Source organism: Somniosus microcephalus, chromosome 6, assembly GCF_052327205.1.
Source record: "Somniosus microcephalus isolate GS21.2 chromosome 6, FLI_Smic_1.0, whole genome shotgun sequence".
Classification (NCBI taxonomy): Eukaryota; Metazoa; Chordata; class Chondrichthyes; order Squaliformes; family Somniosidae; genus Somniosus; species Somniosus microcephalus.
The window spans coordinates 236112233-236130012 of record NC_140992.1 but is presented as its reverse complement, the minus strand read 5'-3'; the positions used below and the strand labels follow the sequence as shown (position 1 = coordinate 236130012).

General features: G+C 47.7%; 1 protein-coding gene across 1 annotated transcript in view; it reads right to left on the bottom strand.

Moving 5' to 3' along the window:
- The window catches only part of dpy19l3 (dpy-19 like C-mannosyltransferase 3), a 115626-nt gene that overhangs the window by 70965 nt on the left and 26881 nt on the right, over positions 1-17780 (bottom strand). The window contains exons 4-10 of the mRNA XM_085991568.1: positions 15255-15345; positions 14293-14414; positions 14002-14147; positions 13476-13599; positions 7915-7941; positions 6702-6836; positions 5345-5476 (exon numbers count right to left, since the gene is read on the bottom strand). Of these exons, the coding sequence (XP_085847694.1) occupies positions 5345-5476; positions 6702-6836; positions 7915-7941; positions 13476-13599; positions 14002-14147; positions 14293-14414; positions 15255-15345 (777 nt within the window). The remainder of the gene's footprint in view (positions 1-5344; positions 5477-6701; positions 6837-7914; positions 7942-13475; positions 13600-14001; positions 14148-14292; positions 14415-15254; positions 15346-17780) is intronic.

Genomic DNA, 17780 nt, shown 5'->3' with positions numbered 1-17780 from the left:
TGCCTCTGCTGCCTCTGAAGGTGAAGCTGGAGGACGACTCCCCAAATTAGTGTAGCCCCCATAAAAGCTTCTAAATAAATAGGAACCTCAAAAGTGGTGCCGAGGACCAAAACTCCTTAGGACAGCTCCAGACGTCGCTCACCCTCTCAACCTGCAGGTACCAAAAATTTTGCTGACAAGAAAAAGCAGGAAGCGCACGCCTTTAAATAGCGCTCCCTCAGCCCCTTCCCGACTTGAAAACGTTCCCCTCTACCTGTCGTTCCTAGCGGCAGGTGCTAAAGCAGGGTCGCGACTCAATTTCTGGTCCGGGGCACTACTGGGGCATTGCACGCTTGCATAATGTCACGATCTGTGGGCGCAGGAGATCATGCCAGTAGTGTTTAGCACCAGTGCAAAACGACAGGTCAATTTCACGAGCGGCTAAAACCGCCGTGCTTGAGCGCTAAGTTGCTAGCACTCCGTTAGCGCCCCCTGCAGGCGCCAATGGGAGGCGTTAACCAACCAAATTTTTCCTCCCCATATCTTCTACCATAAGTTTAGTCAGCTTGCCCGCCCCCTTGTGGAAACTCTATGTTCTGTTTCCACTTGCACTCTCACTCACTCTAACTAGTTGAATAAAGGATGGAATACACTAACAAGCTGCTGGTTAAGTATTTTGATTTACTTTTAAGATGCTCAGTGACTGATCAACAATAAGACTGACTGGTTATTCCTGTAACATTACAATCTTCACCATAACTTCATGATTACATAGAAGCTGAAACAATTATTTTCAGTCAATACTATGTCATTATAATCAAAACAACCTAGAATATTGTGGGGGAGAAATTGGGTTGTGTAGTGCCCATTTTTTAGGCGCTACGCTGTCTCCTAACACTCAAAAATGGGGTCAGAGATGCATGTACACACTTCTGACGGGAAGTGCGTCAGGCGCCATCTTGGTAAAGGGATTTGCACGCACACACCTAACGACCGTTGGCAGCATGTAGAGCAGGCAGATTATGACATCAATCACGGTGCAATGCTTATTTGACGCCAGCGCTGCCATTTTCGAATGTCATGCTCCAGCCTACACCCTGTCTTAACCTCGCACAGTTGAAAACGACGGTAAACAAAATGAAGAACCTCCCACTAGCACTATTTAAAGGGATCATGAAGTACTTACAGACTAGTTGCTAAATTATTTCTTCTGGTTGCTGGTGCAATTGAACGTGTTTATGGGGCTTTCCTGTACTTGCCTAAAGTTTGAATAGTCTACAGGGAGTGGTCTGGCTGGTGCTCAAGTACTTCTTTGTTGATTTAAAAGCTTGTGCTGAAGCAAGTTGCTTCCAGACATGGGTGGCCTGGAAGGACTTCCCCTAGGAATTTATGCATGATTGAGAGAATGAAGAGAGACCACGCAGAACAGGACAAGTTGCCAGAAGAGGGAGGAGGTGGGGAAGGGCTCTCAGCAGGACGGCATATCCACAGAGGGTCTTTAGGGAGCAATTCTCTTACTTTGACTTCAGCGAGGACCAATGCTTGAGACACCTTCACTTCACAACAGATTGTGACTGAAATCAGCCAACTGCTGCACCCACAACTGCAACCACAAAGTAGGGCAACAGCAGCATTGCCTGGCTCTTAACTTTTATGTAATTGGCTCTTTTCAGGCTGCTGCTGGAGATATAGTAACATCTCGCAGTTTGCAGTACACTGCTGCATAAGGGAGGTCACTGAGGCTCTCTATTCACAGAGAAACAACTTCATCTCATTTCCTCTTGCTAGTGACAAGCAGACGGAGCTGGCTACTGGGCAACAAGGGTTATCCACTCATGACATGGCTCATGACTCCGGTCTGGAATGCACACGTGCACAGCAGGCCTACAATGAAAGCCATGCTGCCACAAGGAACACTATAGAGCACACCATCAGCCTCCTCAAGCAACACTTCCACTGCGTGGACCACTCTGGAGGAGCACTGCAGCACTCAGCTTAGCGGGTATCAAGATTTCTGGTAGCATGCTGCACAACACGGCCATTATGAAGGAACAGCCCTTGCCACCACCTGTCAGGGGAGAAGCTGAAGGGCAGGAGCACAAGGAAGAGGAGGAGGATGAGGAGGAAGACAAACTGCAACAGGAAGTGGAGGAACACGAAGAGAAAGGGAGACTGCAATGTAGACAGCCCCTTTCTACCCAGGCCCAACGTGATCAAATAATTCATCAGTGATACCAGTAACCTCAACCACGCCTCCCCATTCACCAACAGTCCCACACTCCTTACCTTTCCTCCATCACTGACGATCGCATCGTCTTCTTTCAGACAACACAAAAATATAAACAACCAGAAAATGTACATCCCAATCCAATTTTATAAATTCAATCATGACATAATGTAGACAAAAATAAATTAATCAGCCTTGTGCATTCCCTTAGTGCCTGTCTTCCGTGTGCCTTTGCCTCTCCTAGTACGCCTATGAGGTGCTTCTCCAGTGGCTGCAGCATGAGGCTGCTGGCCACCAATTGAGGAGACTGCAGATGGCCTTGGAGGGCTACCTCGAGCAGTTCTGGGCCTAGAAGGCCCGGCTTCAGGCTGCACCATCTCAGCCTGGGCTGCAGCAGTCTGGGCTGGCTGACAGGCAACAGCAGGGGCACTGGCGGGGTGGCAGGGGTGGGAGCAGGAATGCCGTCATCCTGAGAGAGGACAGCAGGTTTGTGCTCCATGGAGCCACTGCCACTCTCTCTCTCTCTCTCGGCGGTGCCTCAGCAATCCTACTGATCTGTGGAGAACAGATTGATGGACTGCTTTGACGCCCTGGAAGCCCCTTTTAACAGTGGTATCCAGAGCCATGGTGGCAGCAGTCTGAGCTTGCAAGGCAGCAGTCCGAGCTTCCATGGTAGCACTCAGTCATTTGATGGAAGTTGTTTGTGCTGCAATGGATGCTGTGACATCGGCCATCAGATGCTACATCATGGTGAATTCCACAGGTGTGTTGATGGGGATGACCACCCGTTCCATGTTGGAAAGGATGGGCTCCAAGCTCTGCGCAAAGCCCTGCGTCAAGTTGGTGCTGGACTCCTCCATACTCCTTGACATTGAGCGCAGGCTTTCCAGTGCACCAAGCATTTGGTTATATACACCCATCAGCCTTCTGCTGTAGCCTGGCCCATCGAAGTCCTCATCTGACTCCTCTGCAGCAGAACTAGTATTCGACCTCGCCCTCCAGCGAGCTGGCACCTATGCTATCCTTTCCCTGCGCACTACGTGCAGGTCCCTCCTCTGCCCTAGCCTCTAAAATAGTATCCGTGTCTGAGCTGGTGGCTGCGAGTGTAAAATAGAGTGAAAGTGTCTCTTCATCGTCACTGTCTTCTTCCTCTACTGGCTGGGAAAGTTCCAGTTCTTGGGTATCTGAAATGAAAAAGGGACAAGGGTTGAGTTGTGGTGAGGGGAAGAGGAGAAAGTAAGAAGTGCGTGCTTACACCATCTGCAGCTTGACTCAGAAGCGATTGCGGGATGATGGAGAACTGGGATGAGAGGAGGAGGATTAGGTATGCAGATACCCTCATCATCGATCCCTTCAGCCTCTCCAGTGGCCATAGCCTCAGTGATGCCCCTTCCCATGATGGCCAGCATGGTCTCCTCCATGGGACTTAAAACATGCAGGTGTGCTTACCCTCCTCCAGTTCTTTCCTGCTGCCTGCTGCAATGTGCCACCTTCTCCTGCAAGAAAGAGAGAAGTGTGTCAATGAGTGTCCTGCAATATGTTTGGGTGAATTGGCTGTTATGGTTGAACAGCTGCCAGTGTGTACGCGCTCCGAGTTATGAGTGCAAAGCTTGCAACAGTGCCAAGTGTGTGAATTGAAGGGTTGAGTATTGGTCGATAGAGATTGTTGGTTGGTGGGTAATGGGGGTGTAGAGAATTGAGCAGTGGATGAGGCTAGTGGTGCAGTTGGTAGGATATGCCATTTGAAGATGATCTCACTCACCTTGACAACTCGTGTCAGGTTGTTAAACTTCTTCCTGCACTACATCCCTGTTCTTGGAACAACACTCCTGACATTGTCCTCCCCCACCACTTATTCCCACTGCCTCCTGAGCCGATGTCTGGAGGGCCTTCTGCCCCCCTGCAGATACAGGACGTCTCTCCGTTCCACCTCTTCCACCAAGATCTCCATTGTATTGATGAAAACCTTGGTGCTCGCTCTCTCGCATGTTCAGCCATTGCTCAAATTATCGCAGACCAGATTGACATTTGAAAACACTCCCACCACTCTGTCTTTAAGTAGCACTAGCCACTCGCGATATTGGCCCCCTGCTGATGCATGCGGCCAATGAACAGTGTGGGTAGTGCTGGCTGCACGCAGCAATCATTTAAAAAGGCAGGCAGCACCAATTTAACGTGCTGCCTGCAATGCAATGAACGGGCGCAAGTTAATCATGTGCCAAGATCCCCATGCTCGTTTTCAGGCGTTAGCCAATTTCTCCCCCTATATTTTTCACAATTTAAGATATTTACTATCTGAAATTCATAAAAGTATGGTAATAACTATAAGGGGTAAAAATTTGGTTGCTTTGCGCCTCCCGAATGGGGTGCAAAGCAACTAGCGCCCGGGTGCGGTGATGTTAGTGCCGCTCGCGAAATTGACTAGTCGTTTTGTGGCGGCGCTAAACACTACCGCCACAATCTCCTGAGCCTGCAGATGGTGACGTCAGTCAAGTGTGCAACGCCCCAGATCGGATATTGAGTCGCGCCCCCTGCTTTAGCGCCTGCCGCTAGGTACGACAAGTAGAGGGGAACGTTTTCAAGTCGGGAAGGGGCTGGGGGAGCGCTAGTTAAAGGCTGGCGCTTCCTGCCTTTTCTTGTCGGCAAAAGTTTCGGTTTTAATGCTGTCCTAAGGAGTTTTGGCCCTCAGCACCAAGCTCTTTCCCTGGGCCTATCCATTAGTGCTTCCATACAATTGCTTTTGAGGTCTCTCCAGGCCAAGATTCAAGGCTGCAATGAGCAGGGAGTGGCTGGCCAGCAAGATGGCCCCTCCCCTTTAAGAACTAGACGGCGCCAGTCTGTCTGGTTTCCATGGTAATTGGCATCGCCTGAGTTTCGGTAGCGTTCTGAGGTAGTGCCTCACTCCCTGACGTTTGCACCTTAAGAGAGGTCTGTAGCGCTTATTTAGCGCTCAAATCACCTCCAGGGGCAATAGAGACGAATGTTGCAGTCGGAGGCGATAATTAGCGCCGGGCGCTAAACTTTGCGCCCGGCCGATATTAGCACCCCAAAATGGGCGATACCAAATTTTTCCCCCTAAGGGTTTAAGTCTACATATATTACTATTATTTTGAATGAAAAAAGGTTTCCTATTACTACCTGCAAGTGGCGCACTATTAAAGCAGCCAGAATGAAACTTAGAACCAATGACCCCAGGAGCATGGAGTTGTTAAACTGCAGGATCCAGACGAGAAGCAAAGAAGCCACGTGTACGAGGTATAGTGACGTAACCTGCAACAGAAGAGATACTACACCAATGAAGTGTTCTCCTCACACAAATTATTTTCTCAACCATTTGCCAAAAATGCAAAATAAATATAAATCACTTTGAACTATTTTTTAGGCTCCACATTAAGATTTTGAAAGAACACACTTTAAGTATGTTCTTACATGAGCTAGAAACAAGCATTTAAATGGTCCCTTCTCAAAGAAGAATTATAGAACCTACATGGATGTCACAGCAATGATCTACTCTACAATGACATTCAGCCTTTCTCCTCATTTGTTTTGCTTTAAGCAGTGGCTGGCCAATGATTTTAAGAAGTGCCTGACAAGTTGATTTCAAGGTGAACAGTAAAATAAACAGCATTTTATAATTGAAAATTCAGCCGAGGTCTGGTTTTAAAATAAACTTGGTCTGCCTTAATAGTATCTTTTTAAATATTAAATTAAACTAAATACAAGTGATGACCTCAAGTTTCCAGAATTAGGAGAATTTGGATTGGGAAAAAATACAGATAAATACGTCACTTTCTCTTTATACAAGTTACAATGTTTAAACAGGATACAGTACAATGTTTAAACAGGAGAGTATTTACTGAGTGGTCCAGGATTTGTTGTCATGTGCCAAGTTTCTGCTCCTCCCCAATGACTTTGCCTCCCACATCCACAATAAATTGGGAGTTTCAGCCTTTGAGGCCTCTCTGCTGGACAGCCCACCAGACACACTTAAGTGAAATAGAGAATTTTACTGACCAGTTTCTCCTTTCTCCCCATAAGACCTAGCAAACTCATCTTCGAGTAGACATCAGAGTGGAATTCAAAATAGTACACTCAAAGCATCACTGCAAAGCTAATATCAATGGCAAAGCCTTTAAGCATTCCCATTGAAGAGGTTTTCCAAAACCTAGGAGCCTATACTCAAACTGATTAGGTTTCTTACTCTAGTGAATCCTAGAGCTAATTTTAAAAATTTATATTTATCCACCATCTTTTAGTCTCCACACATTGCACAGCAATCTCTGCCCAACTGCAGCAACACTCTGAAATCAGTTATTGTTGGATTAACCTGGGGTCTTCTTACCTGCACTCACCACCCCTAACAATCCAGCTGAGACTAGTAATTTGCCAGGTTAGTGAATCTATATTATATTCTGTGGCACAGCATGTCAGTTCCCATGTCAGTTCGTACATGCATACATATCAAGTTTATTGCACAGTATTAATCTCATATTACCTTTGATGCAGGCACCATATCTAAACAGTCCAAGGAAAAGAGAGCCAGAGCTTGTATTAACAAAATAAACTGGTTAAACTGCCAGGTAATGCAGAAAAGGAATGTTGATGCCATGATCAATGTGAACGACAGCCGCTTAAAATAGAAGAAAAAAAAGTTAAGTACAGGTCATAAACCAGTAAATAAACCTGCTTTCTTTAGTGATTCCACTCTTTTCATTAGTCAAATTGCCATCAGAATAGGTAGATTCTGATCGCCCAAATGCATTAGGTGTGAAATCTGCCTACACAAAATGGAAAGTTCAATCCTCATCTTCCGGGTAAAGCAGCAGGTTATGTATGTACAGATGAGCAATATTAGAGTTTACTTCAGTAAATGTATTTTCCCTCTTTCTTGGAGACTTTGTTAGGCATCAGAGTAGATCACAAGATGAACTACAAAGCTGTTGTACTAGCTGTGCTATTACTGAAAAACTACCAACAAATCTTTGCACGTTGCTACTAATTTCACTTCAAAATGCTCAAATATAAAAAGACTTGCATTTATATAGTGCCTTTCACAACCACCAGATGTCTCAAAGCGCTTTACAGCCAATGAAGTACTTTTCTTTTGAAGTGGAGTCACTGCTGTAATGTGGGAAACGCAGCAGCCAATTTGCACACAACAAGGTCCCACAAACAGCAATGTGATAATGACCAGATAATCTGTTTTTGTTACGTTGGTTGAGGGATAAATATTGGCCAGGACACCGGGGATAACTCCATGGGATCTTTTACGTCCACCTGAGAGCGCAGCCGGGGCCTCGGTTTAACATCTCATCCGAAAGACGGCACCTCCGACAGTGCAGCACTCCCTCAGCACTGCACTGGAGTGTCAGCCTAGCTTTATGTGCCCAAGCCTCTGGAGTGGGACTTGAACCCACAGCCTTCTGACTCAGAGGCGAGTGTGCTACCCACTGAGCCACAGCTGACACGTTATATTTTTTGTATCATGGAAAGCACCCAAAAATGCTAGAGTCAGCAAGATCAATTGCTCATCTCTCATTTAAGAATTTAAATTTAGCATCTGTACATACATTTTTAATTGCTGCAACAACTTTACTTCCTAATAGATAATTTTATTTAATAATTAACTTAAATACAAAGTTAATGATATCCAGTTTGTCAGAAATATACTTGTATTCTTCATGTACAGTAGCACTCTGTATACTTACTTTGACACAGCTTTCAATACAGTAAAGCTGTCTTCCAAAGATTCATATAGTCGTTGATTAAAAATAAAATTCAAGTGTTAAGTTGGAAGATAATTTATTCAGTCTATGCCTATCTGGTGATTCTTTCCACTGTAACTCAAAGATGTATACATTACAATTTAAATAGGAACAGTGGAACATTTTATTCTGAGGACAACACCTGTATCGTTATAAATTTGTATAGCTGGAGTACTGAATATGGACTGGTGTTCCTCTCAGACTACTAACAGTTAGAGCATCAAACTTTACAAGCTCTTGCTGCTTCACCAACCTGCACCCCCATACAACAAGAGGAATGTGGTTAACTTTTCATGCCCTCAGGGCAACTATGAATAGGCAATATGTGCTGGCCTTACCAATGATGCCTCCACCCCAAGAAAAAATAAAAAAAGACCATGGCCTAGAAATTCAGTTGGGCGCGCCAGCCATTAGCGCCTTAGGAGGAGTAGATCTCGAGCGCTAGGCGCTTAGCGCCCGGGCGCAGCGCGATCTGCGCCTCGCCCCAACTTCAGTACACATTTAGCGCCGGCGCAAAGTCTTAGCGCGCGCCCTGCTGCGCGCGCAGATCATGACGTCATTTACTAGTGCAACGCCCTTTGTGCGCCCCGAACCGGAACTTCACTCGCGCCGGGCCATTGTGCGCCGGGCGGCCCTAACGACTGTGAAGTGGAACGGTACACAGCCGAGGCGGGCCGCGGGGAGCGCTAATTAAAGGGCACTTACCCTGCACTATAAAGGCCAGCCATTTTGCAGCATTCACTCTTGTGCAATGGTTTTTTGGAGAGAGACCAAGGAGGAGAGCTTACTGGTTTGGACCAACACTAGGACAGGTATTTTTGGCTCAAGCCAGAGCTTAGCAATTATCTTTGCCTTCATTGAGAGCTCAGTGTTTGCCAGCATATAATGGGGGCTGCATTGGGTGCCAACGCTGACTTTCAGCCTTATGCCAGAAGGGCTTACAGACGCCGTGAGAGAGTGGCAGCCCTGGCTAGACGCAGAGGGGGCAACAGGCGTCGCCAACTGAGGCCTTACCCACCCAGGGTATACCGCCAGCAGTCCTCCTATCTGACCATGTCTGCCGCGATGTGTGTTAGGAGGCTGCGATTCAGAAGGGAGGTGGTTGCAGACATCTGCCAGCTGCTTCAGAGAGATCTGCAGCCACAGCTGATGCGCAGGACATCTCTGTCGGTGGCAGTGAAGGTGACGGTGGCTCTCAACTTCTATGCCACCGGCTCCTTCCAATCCGCTGCTGGGGACATCGCTAACATCTCCCAGTTCGCCGTGCATTGCTGCATCCGCCAGGTGACCGAAGCCCTTTTCAGAAGGAGACATCAATTCATCTCCTTCCCCATGACCCTGGACAAGCAGCAGCAGCATGCAGTGGGATTTGCAAGAATAGCGGGCTTCCCCATGGTGCAGGGTGCCATTGACTGCACGCATGTGGCTTTGCGGGCACCTCTGGAGCATGCCGAGGATTACCGCAACCGGAAGGGCTACCATTCCCTCAATGTACAGCTGGTGTGTGACCACAGGCAGCGCATCCTAGCTGTCAATGCCCGCTTTCCAGGCAGCAGCCACGATGCCTTTATCCTGCGACAGACAACTGTGGCTGACATGTTCCAGGCACAGCCTCACCCAAGAGGATGGCTTATCGGAGACAAAGGCTATCCTTTGTGTATCTGGCTCATGACGCCGCTCCGCGCGCCCACGACCCCTGCTGAAGAGGCATACAACGAGAGCCATCAAGCGACTAGGAACATCATAGAACAAACAATCGGCGTCCTCAAGCAACGGTTCCGCTGTCTCGATCGCTCCGGGGGAGCCCTCCAGTATTCGCAGGAGCGAGTCTCCCAATTCGTCGTCGTTTGCTGCATGCTGCACAACCTGGCTATCCGCAGGACTCAGGCACTGTCACCTCACGTTGGACCACCACCTCAGGAGGAGGAGCAGGAGGAGCATGAGGAGGAGGAGGACGAGGAGTACCAGCCCAGGAGGGAGGCACAAGGTCCAAGGGCCGCCCGTCGGTGGCTTATTGAACGTCACTTCTAGGCCCCCTGTCAGGGAATGGCTTGTGCCAATGAAAGAACATGATTGCAGCCGCTCCGCAAGCCCTCAGCCGGTTAAGGCAACAAACACTTCAAAGATCAAACATGGACAATGTTAATAAATAAAATGCTTTATTGTACAAACTCAGGGCCCTTCCCACATGAAAACCAAAAACAGACGAAACCCCCAAAAAACACTCAAACACATTACTCGCTCCCACAACCTGGAGAGGATTAACAAAACAGTGCAACTAAAATGGCCGTCATCCTCGGCCTTCGTAAAAAACAAACATCACATCCTCGGCCTTCAAAAAACAAACATCCAATTCTCGGCCTCAAAAAACAAACACAACTGGCCACACATTCGACTTTTTGGGCCGCTAGGGCGATGCCTTGGCCATCTTTGTGTGGCCCCTGCCCGCCCTGCTGCTCCTCCTCAAAGTAAGGCCATTGGCTGCTGCAAGGCTGGGGGCAGGCTCCAGAGGGGCACATGTCGTGACGGCAGATGCCCTTGGGGGGTCGGCCTAGTCGAGGTCTGGCCGTCGAGCGGGCGGCTGTTGAATGCTGCAGCTGTGGCTGGCCAGCATCAGTCGCTGCAGCAGCTCCTGGCAGCTCCACTGGGGGAGTGGCAGTGGCGGCTGGAGGAATGGGGGCAAGCTGGCGGATGGCAGGCGCTCGCTGGTCGCCTGAGACACTGGCACTCGCCCGGGCCAGCACTGCAGCATTCGCACCAATCTGCCGAGGGACAGACCGCTGTGCTGCTGCAGCGCGCCGGGTGCCCTGGCGATGCCTGGCTGACACAGCGAGTGTGGCAGCAGTGAGTGCCCGTGTTGACCTGTTCAGTGACCTCATCAGAGCACCCAGTGACTGCACGGCACCACTGATCAGCTGCCCACTCGCTGCCTGAGCTGCCCCGAATGCCGCCAAACTGATGGCCTGTGAGGCCCCGACGTCGGTCACACTCCGAGAGAGGGACTCGATGGCATCAGGCAACCGTGCCACTACCCCCATGAGCTCCGTGTGCCGGCGCTCCGAGTCCGCGGACAAGTCCTCGAGGCGTTCCATCTCCTCGGCGAAGACCATCTCCGGACTGGAGGCCGGACTCTCCCTCTGGGGAGAAGGGCGCCGAGCTGGCCGACCCTTCCTGCGTTGCTGGACGCCGCTGGGCCCAGCAATTGGACTCCCCTCCGACCCTTCCCCCCTCTGGGGAGAAGGCCGCCGAGCTTCCACTCCCCTCCCGCGTTTCTGCAGGCCGCAGGTCCCATGAGCTCCCCTCCCCTCCGACACTTCCGCCACGTTCCCCTCCAGGGAAGACGTGTCCCCTACATTCGCATGGGTTGCCGCGGCTGAGGGTTCCCCTGATGGGCCGCCTTCCTCTTGCTCCTTCGCCTCCTCCTCTTCTGAGGGGCTGTCACTGGCAAGTTCAGGGACCTCCTCCTCACCATCTGAAAGCAGGAAGGCACAAGAGTAGCTTTAGAGTGAGGAGAGGGCGTCAGCGAGGGATGCATGAGTGGTGGCATTCAGCGCATTGGTCGGACAGTGGCAAAGGATGTAGATCTGATGCGCAAGTGGGACGAGAGAGGTCCAAAAGGTGATGTCCTTACCATTGGTGCCCAGAACAGGGTCGGCATCTCCACATGCAACGGGGCCAATCACCCGGCCACCCATGATGCGCTCCACGCGATGTTGCAGCTCGGTGAGCGGCTGGATCTGGGGTCGGCCTCCCCCGGTCGCAGTCCGGCTCTTCTTGTTATTGGCCAGCTTGGCCTGCAAGAGAAAGGACGGCCTCTAAGTACAGTGTGTAGCCCTGATTCTGTGTGCACTGCCTCCCATGGTGGAATAGCCTGGCCAGTGTGTCGCCCTGATCTTGTGTGCACTGCCTCCCATGGTGGAATAGCCTGGCCAGTGTGTCGCCCTGATCTTGTGTGCCCTGCCTCCCATGGTGGAATAGCTTGGCCAGTGTGTTAAGTGCAGAATGTGCAATTGATGTTCATGCCTGTCCCATAGCTGCTGGATGAGGGCTGGCCATTAGGGTTTTCAGGTCCCTTTGCCCATAATGTGAGGTGCACATGCAAGGATGAGGAGGTCACTGGAAAGGGTACTCACCCTGACAATCCGGGTGAGGTCATTAAACTTTTTGCGGCATTGGACACCGGTCCTGGGGACCTCGCTGTTGGCTGACAGCTTGCTGGCGACATGCCTCCAGGCTCTCCGGTAGACGCGGACCGGCGACTTCCTGCCATTGTCCGGGTACAAAATATGGCGCCTCTTCTCCACACCACCAACCAGCACACTCAGATCACGCTCTGAGAAGCGCTGTGCTCGTTCACGGGCCTTCTGCATGGCTTCAGGCGCTATTTGGGTCCAGCAGCAGTGTTCAGGCCTAGCTGGAGGGCTCCACTATCCAGGGCGTGGCAGCAGACCAAGTCGACCCTTCCCCCTTAAGAGCTGGCCGGCGCCAGGGTGTCTGCTGTCAATCACGAGGTGGCCGCACCTGCGCTGCGCCCGGCCTCGGCGCTCTCGCTCAGCACCTCCGGCTTAGCGCCTAAAGAGAGGCGTCCAGCGCCAGTTTTAGCGCTCGAGCAAACTCTTAGGGCGAAGCTAATGAATATCGGAGAAGTGGCCTCGATTTGGCGGCGGGCGCAAACTTTAGCGGCCGCCCGACTTTACCGCCCCAAAAGTGGCTACAATGAATTTCTAGGCCCATGTCTGTTCACCATCATTACAAGAAACCTGGTTATGTTACGCCCTAGTTTTGGGAAGTTTTATATTTTTATATACCTTTAAATCACCCTCTGGATATCAAACTCAAACTGGGATGAACTGGCACAGTACTATGTAGACAAGGTTGATTCTTTGTTGACATCACCAGGTAGCCAAGGTTAGAAACTTATTACAGAATCTAATGTGATGCATGAACATTAATTAATTAATGCAGTACAGGCCGAGGATTGGGAGATGCAAATCTGAGGTGCTACAGCGCCACCAGTAGCCAGAGGACAGAATTACAGCGTGACCGTTTACATAGGAAATTTCCATTATAACCACAGACATTGGAGTTTATAAATGGGAAAGTTGACAAAAACAGAACAGGAGGTTATGTAGGCAGGAAGTGCATTCCAATATCAAATAGGAAAATGCCTACCAAACAGAACACTGCACAATTCATCAAGGTTTAAAAATGACATGTATCCTCCTGATTGGCACTGTTAGAGAATAAATATACAGATCTCAATCCCAGCATATTCTGTCTGGATCCCTTGTCTGACATCACAGTGCATTCACTTAGCATTTGTGTTGCTCAAACAAAAGCAGATAGTGCTCAATATCAATTCTATTTTAATTGGTCCCTTTTATTTTAATCTCAACTTTTATCAGACCCTGTATATTAGATTAGAAGCACTTCTACAACTATAATGCACTGTTTCATACGGAGTAACCTCCACTTGCTTTACAGCAATAAATTTCTATACTCACTTGTTGAAGAGGTTTTAGCTGTGGCCTGAGGTAGTATGTGATTGCCATTATTTGTAATGCAAAAAATGGAAGTGACCAATTCTCCCTCAACGGAATGGTGAACTCCACCCTTGTTGTATCTATTCTATAAAGATCAAACAAAAATTAGACACATCATAAAGGAGCTCAAGCTAGATGCATCATTACTTTCAGTTTCTATAGGTGCATAAATTAAGTTGCTGTCTAAGAAATGTGAAGTGAAATGGCTTCCAAATTTACAGAAATGGGTAATTCAGCTGCAGTTTACATACAAAAATCAAAAAGGTATTAATAAGATTTAATTTTCCATGTTCCGAAACAAAAATATAACTGTCATAATCTGGAGTCTAACAACAGATGAATAATACAGATGGAACTGGGATCAAAAATGAACGCACTTCACAAATGGACACATAAAGGGACATCAACAGTTGGTGATCCTGTGCTCAGTACATTTAATGCACAGACAACATGTAATTTTTCTGCACCACAAAGTGTTGATGCCTACCTGTTTAGGATGTACCATATAGCTGCCAGTGCCCCTGACATCCAGGTACCACTTAGTAACCAGCTGGTAATGTATATTGAAATGACATAGAGGGCCTGGAGTCCAAATACTGTGTACAGGTAGAAGAAAACTGGCTCCAGGTAACTCTGTTAAAACATGATGCAAATAACTCTCTTCACAATACTTGACTACAACATAAACTAACACAGTACCTTACCAAAGCTTGGAATGAACTGCACAAATGTAAACACAAATACTGTACATTTATTTTATTGTAAAAGTTGACTTTACCTGAAGAGACAAAGTTCTGTACAAAATGCTTAGGATAACCTCTTGGTAAATGTTCATCCGCTTAAGGAGGTTTATTGTCCTCTTTGATTCGGTCTTATTGTCATACATGAGCTCCTTCAATCCTTTACATAACGAAGCACAACATTAATAAAAAGAACTGGTCTCTAAGGGTAAACATGAATAAATTAGTATGTGACACTCGTTTTCAAATTTACAAATATCAGAATATTCTACAAACTTGCATCTGCTATTTTATGGCCATTATTAAGTACTGCAGCCCTTCCCTGCTTATGGCTTTGCCTCCAGCAAAGGAACAGATTGAATACCTCCAGCCCTATAACATACTTCTATGCGTTCCAAAAGCAGGCTTGGAGAAATGGTATTATTTTAGTATTTCTTGACAAGCAGGTAAATTCAGGTTGTGTATGTTTTTAAAAAAAATCAACTTCAATCTCAGGATTTAGAGGTGAAAACAAATTTGCAAAGTTTAACTGCTTTGTACACATGTAGAAGTATTGACTTCGGGAATTATTCAGGTTTCAGGGCTATGCTAATAAACTGTACATGTTCATGAGACCCAGAGAGTAGATGGGCTGTCTCCTCCAGAAAGCAGGGAGTGAGTTATGCAAGTGATGGAAATACTAGATTACACTGATATTTGCCAAACTATTAATTTTTGCAGCGTACTTTGCAATATCCACAAAAGTACATCATCAATAAGAATACAAAGCAGTAATATCAAAATTGTTTTTTCTTGAATGGCATTTTCACTTACTATGAAACTATCAATCTGGTTAGATTTTTGAAAAATTGACAATAGTAGACTGTCCAAGTCCTTACCCATCAAAAATTGCATGTATGTTGCAGGCAGCATGCTGGTGGCAGTTGAGGACTCTCAAAATCTACCCTAACATTGCTAGCATAAAATATCATTCACAGAACCTTAGTAATAATGTAATCACCTTGCTGTATGGTTGGGGCCTGCAGCATCTGCTTGTAATACGAATAGTACAGACCACATTCTGTCCTGAAGGAGATTTCCTGCTCGACCTCCTACACATAAATCAGAATGCAATTGTGTTCAGTACAATTGAACAAACAGAATATACTTCTGTAAGTAACACACGTTATTACTAAGGTACAATTAAACTTTACATTCTGGAAAAAACCCAAATATAAATGGGATTAAAAGCACAGCAAGAACTGTAGAAGCTCAAGAGATTCACTACGGTGGAACCAGGATGTAGGTTATTTAATACGGCTGACTGGGTTGGAAAAGCTGCCACATGGAATGGACCATTTGCTGCTGTCATGCTTTTTAAAATATTTGGTAATCTTCAAAAGATTTTTGCTATTTAAAAGTAATATGCTAATGACAACACCGAGAATCCACGCCAGCTATAGTACCAATAGGTATTAAAGAAAGGAACATGTTTCTAAAATTCAAGTTTAAAAAAAAAACAAATTTGATTTGGAGATAATAAGGATAGGTCAATAACCTGGAAACGTTTAGGATGCCAATGTAATGGTTGAGTAAAAAGAATGTAGTTCAGGTGATACCCAGCTGGTAGCCTGAAGTAGAAACTCTAGAGCCAGATGCTGATTTTTGAAATGAATATCACCCACAGAGCCGGGAGAGTGAATGTGAAGCAAGGCGACCGGTGAGTACAAACAATTCCTCAGTCTATACTTAAAAATGGGACCCAGAAGTTCTACATCCCTTCACTCCCACTGCTACTTGATCCAGGACAAGGCTCCACATCCAAAAACTTAGGGACCTCGTGGAGTGCTGTGTTAGCCCATTCTTCTCCCACTCAGCCCCTACAGAAATGAGAGAAGAGTACTTTCTTCTCTGGTGACTCATCATTGCTGCCTGAAAGTCCTGGGATTCTGTCAATGGCTGACAAGAAGACTCCAAGCTGCTCTCCATACTTCCCTGCATCAGCCTACTAAAACTGACAGGATAGGGTCATAGGGCTGGATTTTGTCAATGGGGATGTGATGGAGGCGGGACTCCCACTTTTTGGGTTGTAGTCCCGCCTCCATCGATTTGTGGCCAACCCACGCGATTTTCCCTTGATTGACCTTGTTGAGCCCGCCCAGCGGGCTCAGCAGGTCAATTAAGGGACACCCGGTTACAGGTGACGTCAGGGATTGACATTTCATCTGTCAAGAGCTTTTGACAGATGAAATATCAGCGTTTGACAGCTCTGTGAAGCTGTCAAACACTGACAATCTGACTTCCAACTTGAGTCCTTCTCCACAGACTCAGTTAGAAATCTCTCCACAACAGAAAGCTGCAACTTTTGACAGCTCGCGACCATTCTGCTTTCTGTGCCGGTGAGATGAGGGACTCCAGAGACCTGAAGGAAGGAAGCCTGCATTAGTAAGTAAAGGCAAGTAAAACTTATTTAAACACTTGACACACACCAAACACACTTACCTCTGCACTCATGCACCCATCACTCACCTGAACACCGGACATCTCGAACCCCCCAAGCCCTTCAGCCCGACGGTCCGCCTTGCTAACTTGGCGTGGTTTGGAGCCGTCGGGCAGCCCACACGTCAGGGCTAAAGAATAGGGATTAGGCAAAAAAACTGCCCGTTAACTACCTGTTAACAGGCAGTTAAATTGGCACTAATCCCCTTCCCGCCTCGGGGAGGCGGGTCCCAGCACAGGTCGGGTACCCTCTTCCTGGGAAACGGGCATGGAGGCGGGTTGGGGGCGGGAAGGGTTTGTGCCCCCCGATTCTGCAATTTCCCCCCCACTCCCGCCTCCATGGGGCTTGGAAATTCGAACCCATAGAGTCATACAGCACAGAAAGAGACCCTTCGGCCCATCGTGTCCGCGCCGGCCATCAAGCCCTATCTATTCTAATCCCATTTTCCAGCACTTGGTCCGTAGCCTTGTATGCTATGGTGTTTCAAGTGCTCATCTAAATGCTTCTTGAATGTTGTGAGGGTTCCTGCCTCTACCACCCTTTCAGGCAGTGAGTTCCAGATTCCAACCACCCTCTGGGTGAAAAAGTTTTTCCTCAAATCCCCTCTAAACCTCCTGCCCCGTACCTTGAAACTATGCCCCCTGGTTATTGACCCCTCTACTAAGGGGAAAAGTTCCTTTCTATCTATGCCCCTCTTAATTTAATACACCTCAATCAGGTCCCCCTTCAGCCTTCTCTTCTCTAAGGAAAACAACCCCAGCCTGTCCAGTCTCTCTTCATAGCTGAAACGCTCCAGCCCAGGTAACATCCTGGTGAATCTCCTCTGCACTCTCTCCAATGCAATCACATCCCTCCTATAGTGCGGCAACCAGAACTGCACACAGTATTCCAGCTGTGGCCTAACTAGCGTTTTGTACAGCTCAATCATAACCTCCCTGCTCTTATATTCTATGCCTCAGCTAATGAAGGCAAGTATCCCATATGCCTTCTTAACCACCTTATCTACTTGTCCTGTTGCCTTCAGGGATCTATGTACATGCACACCAA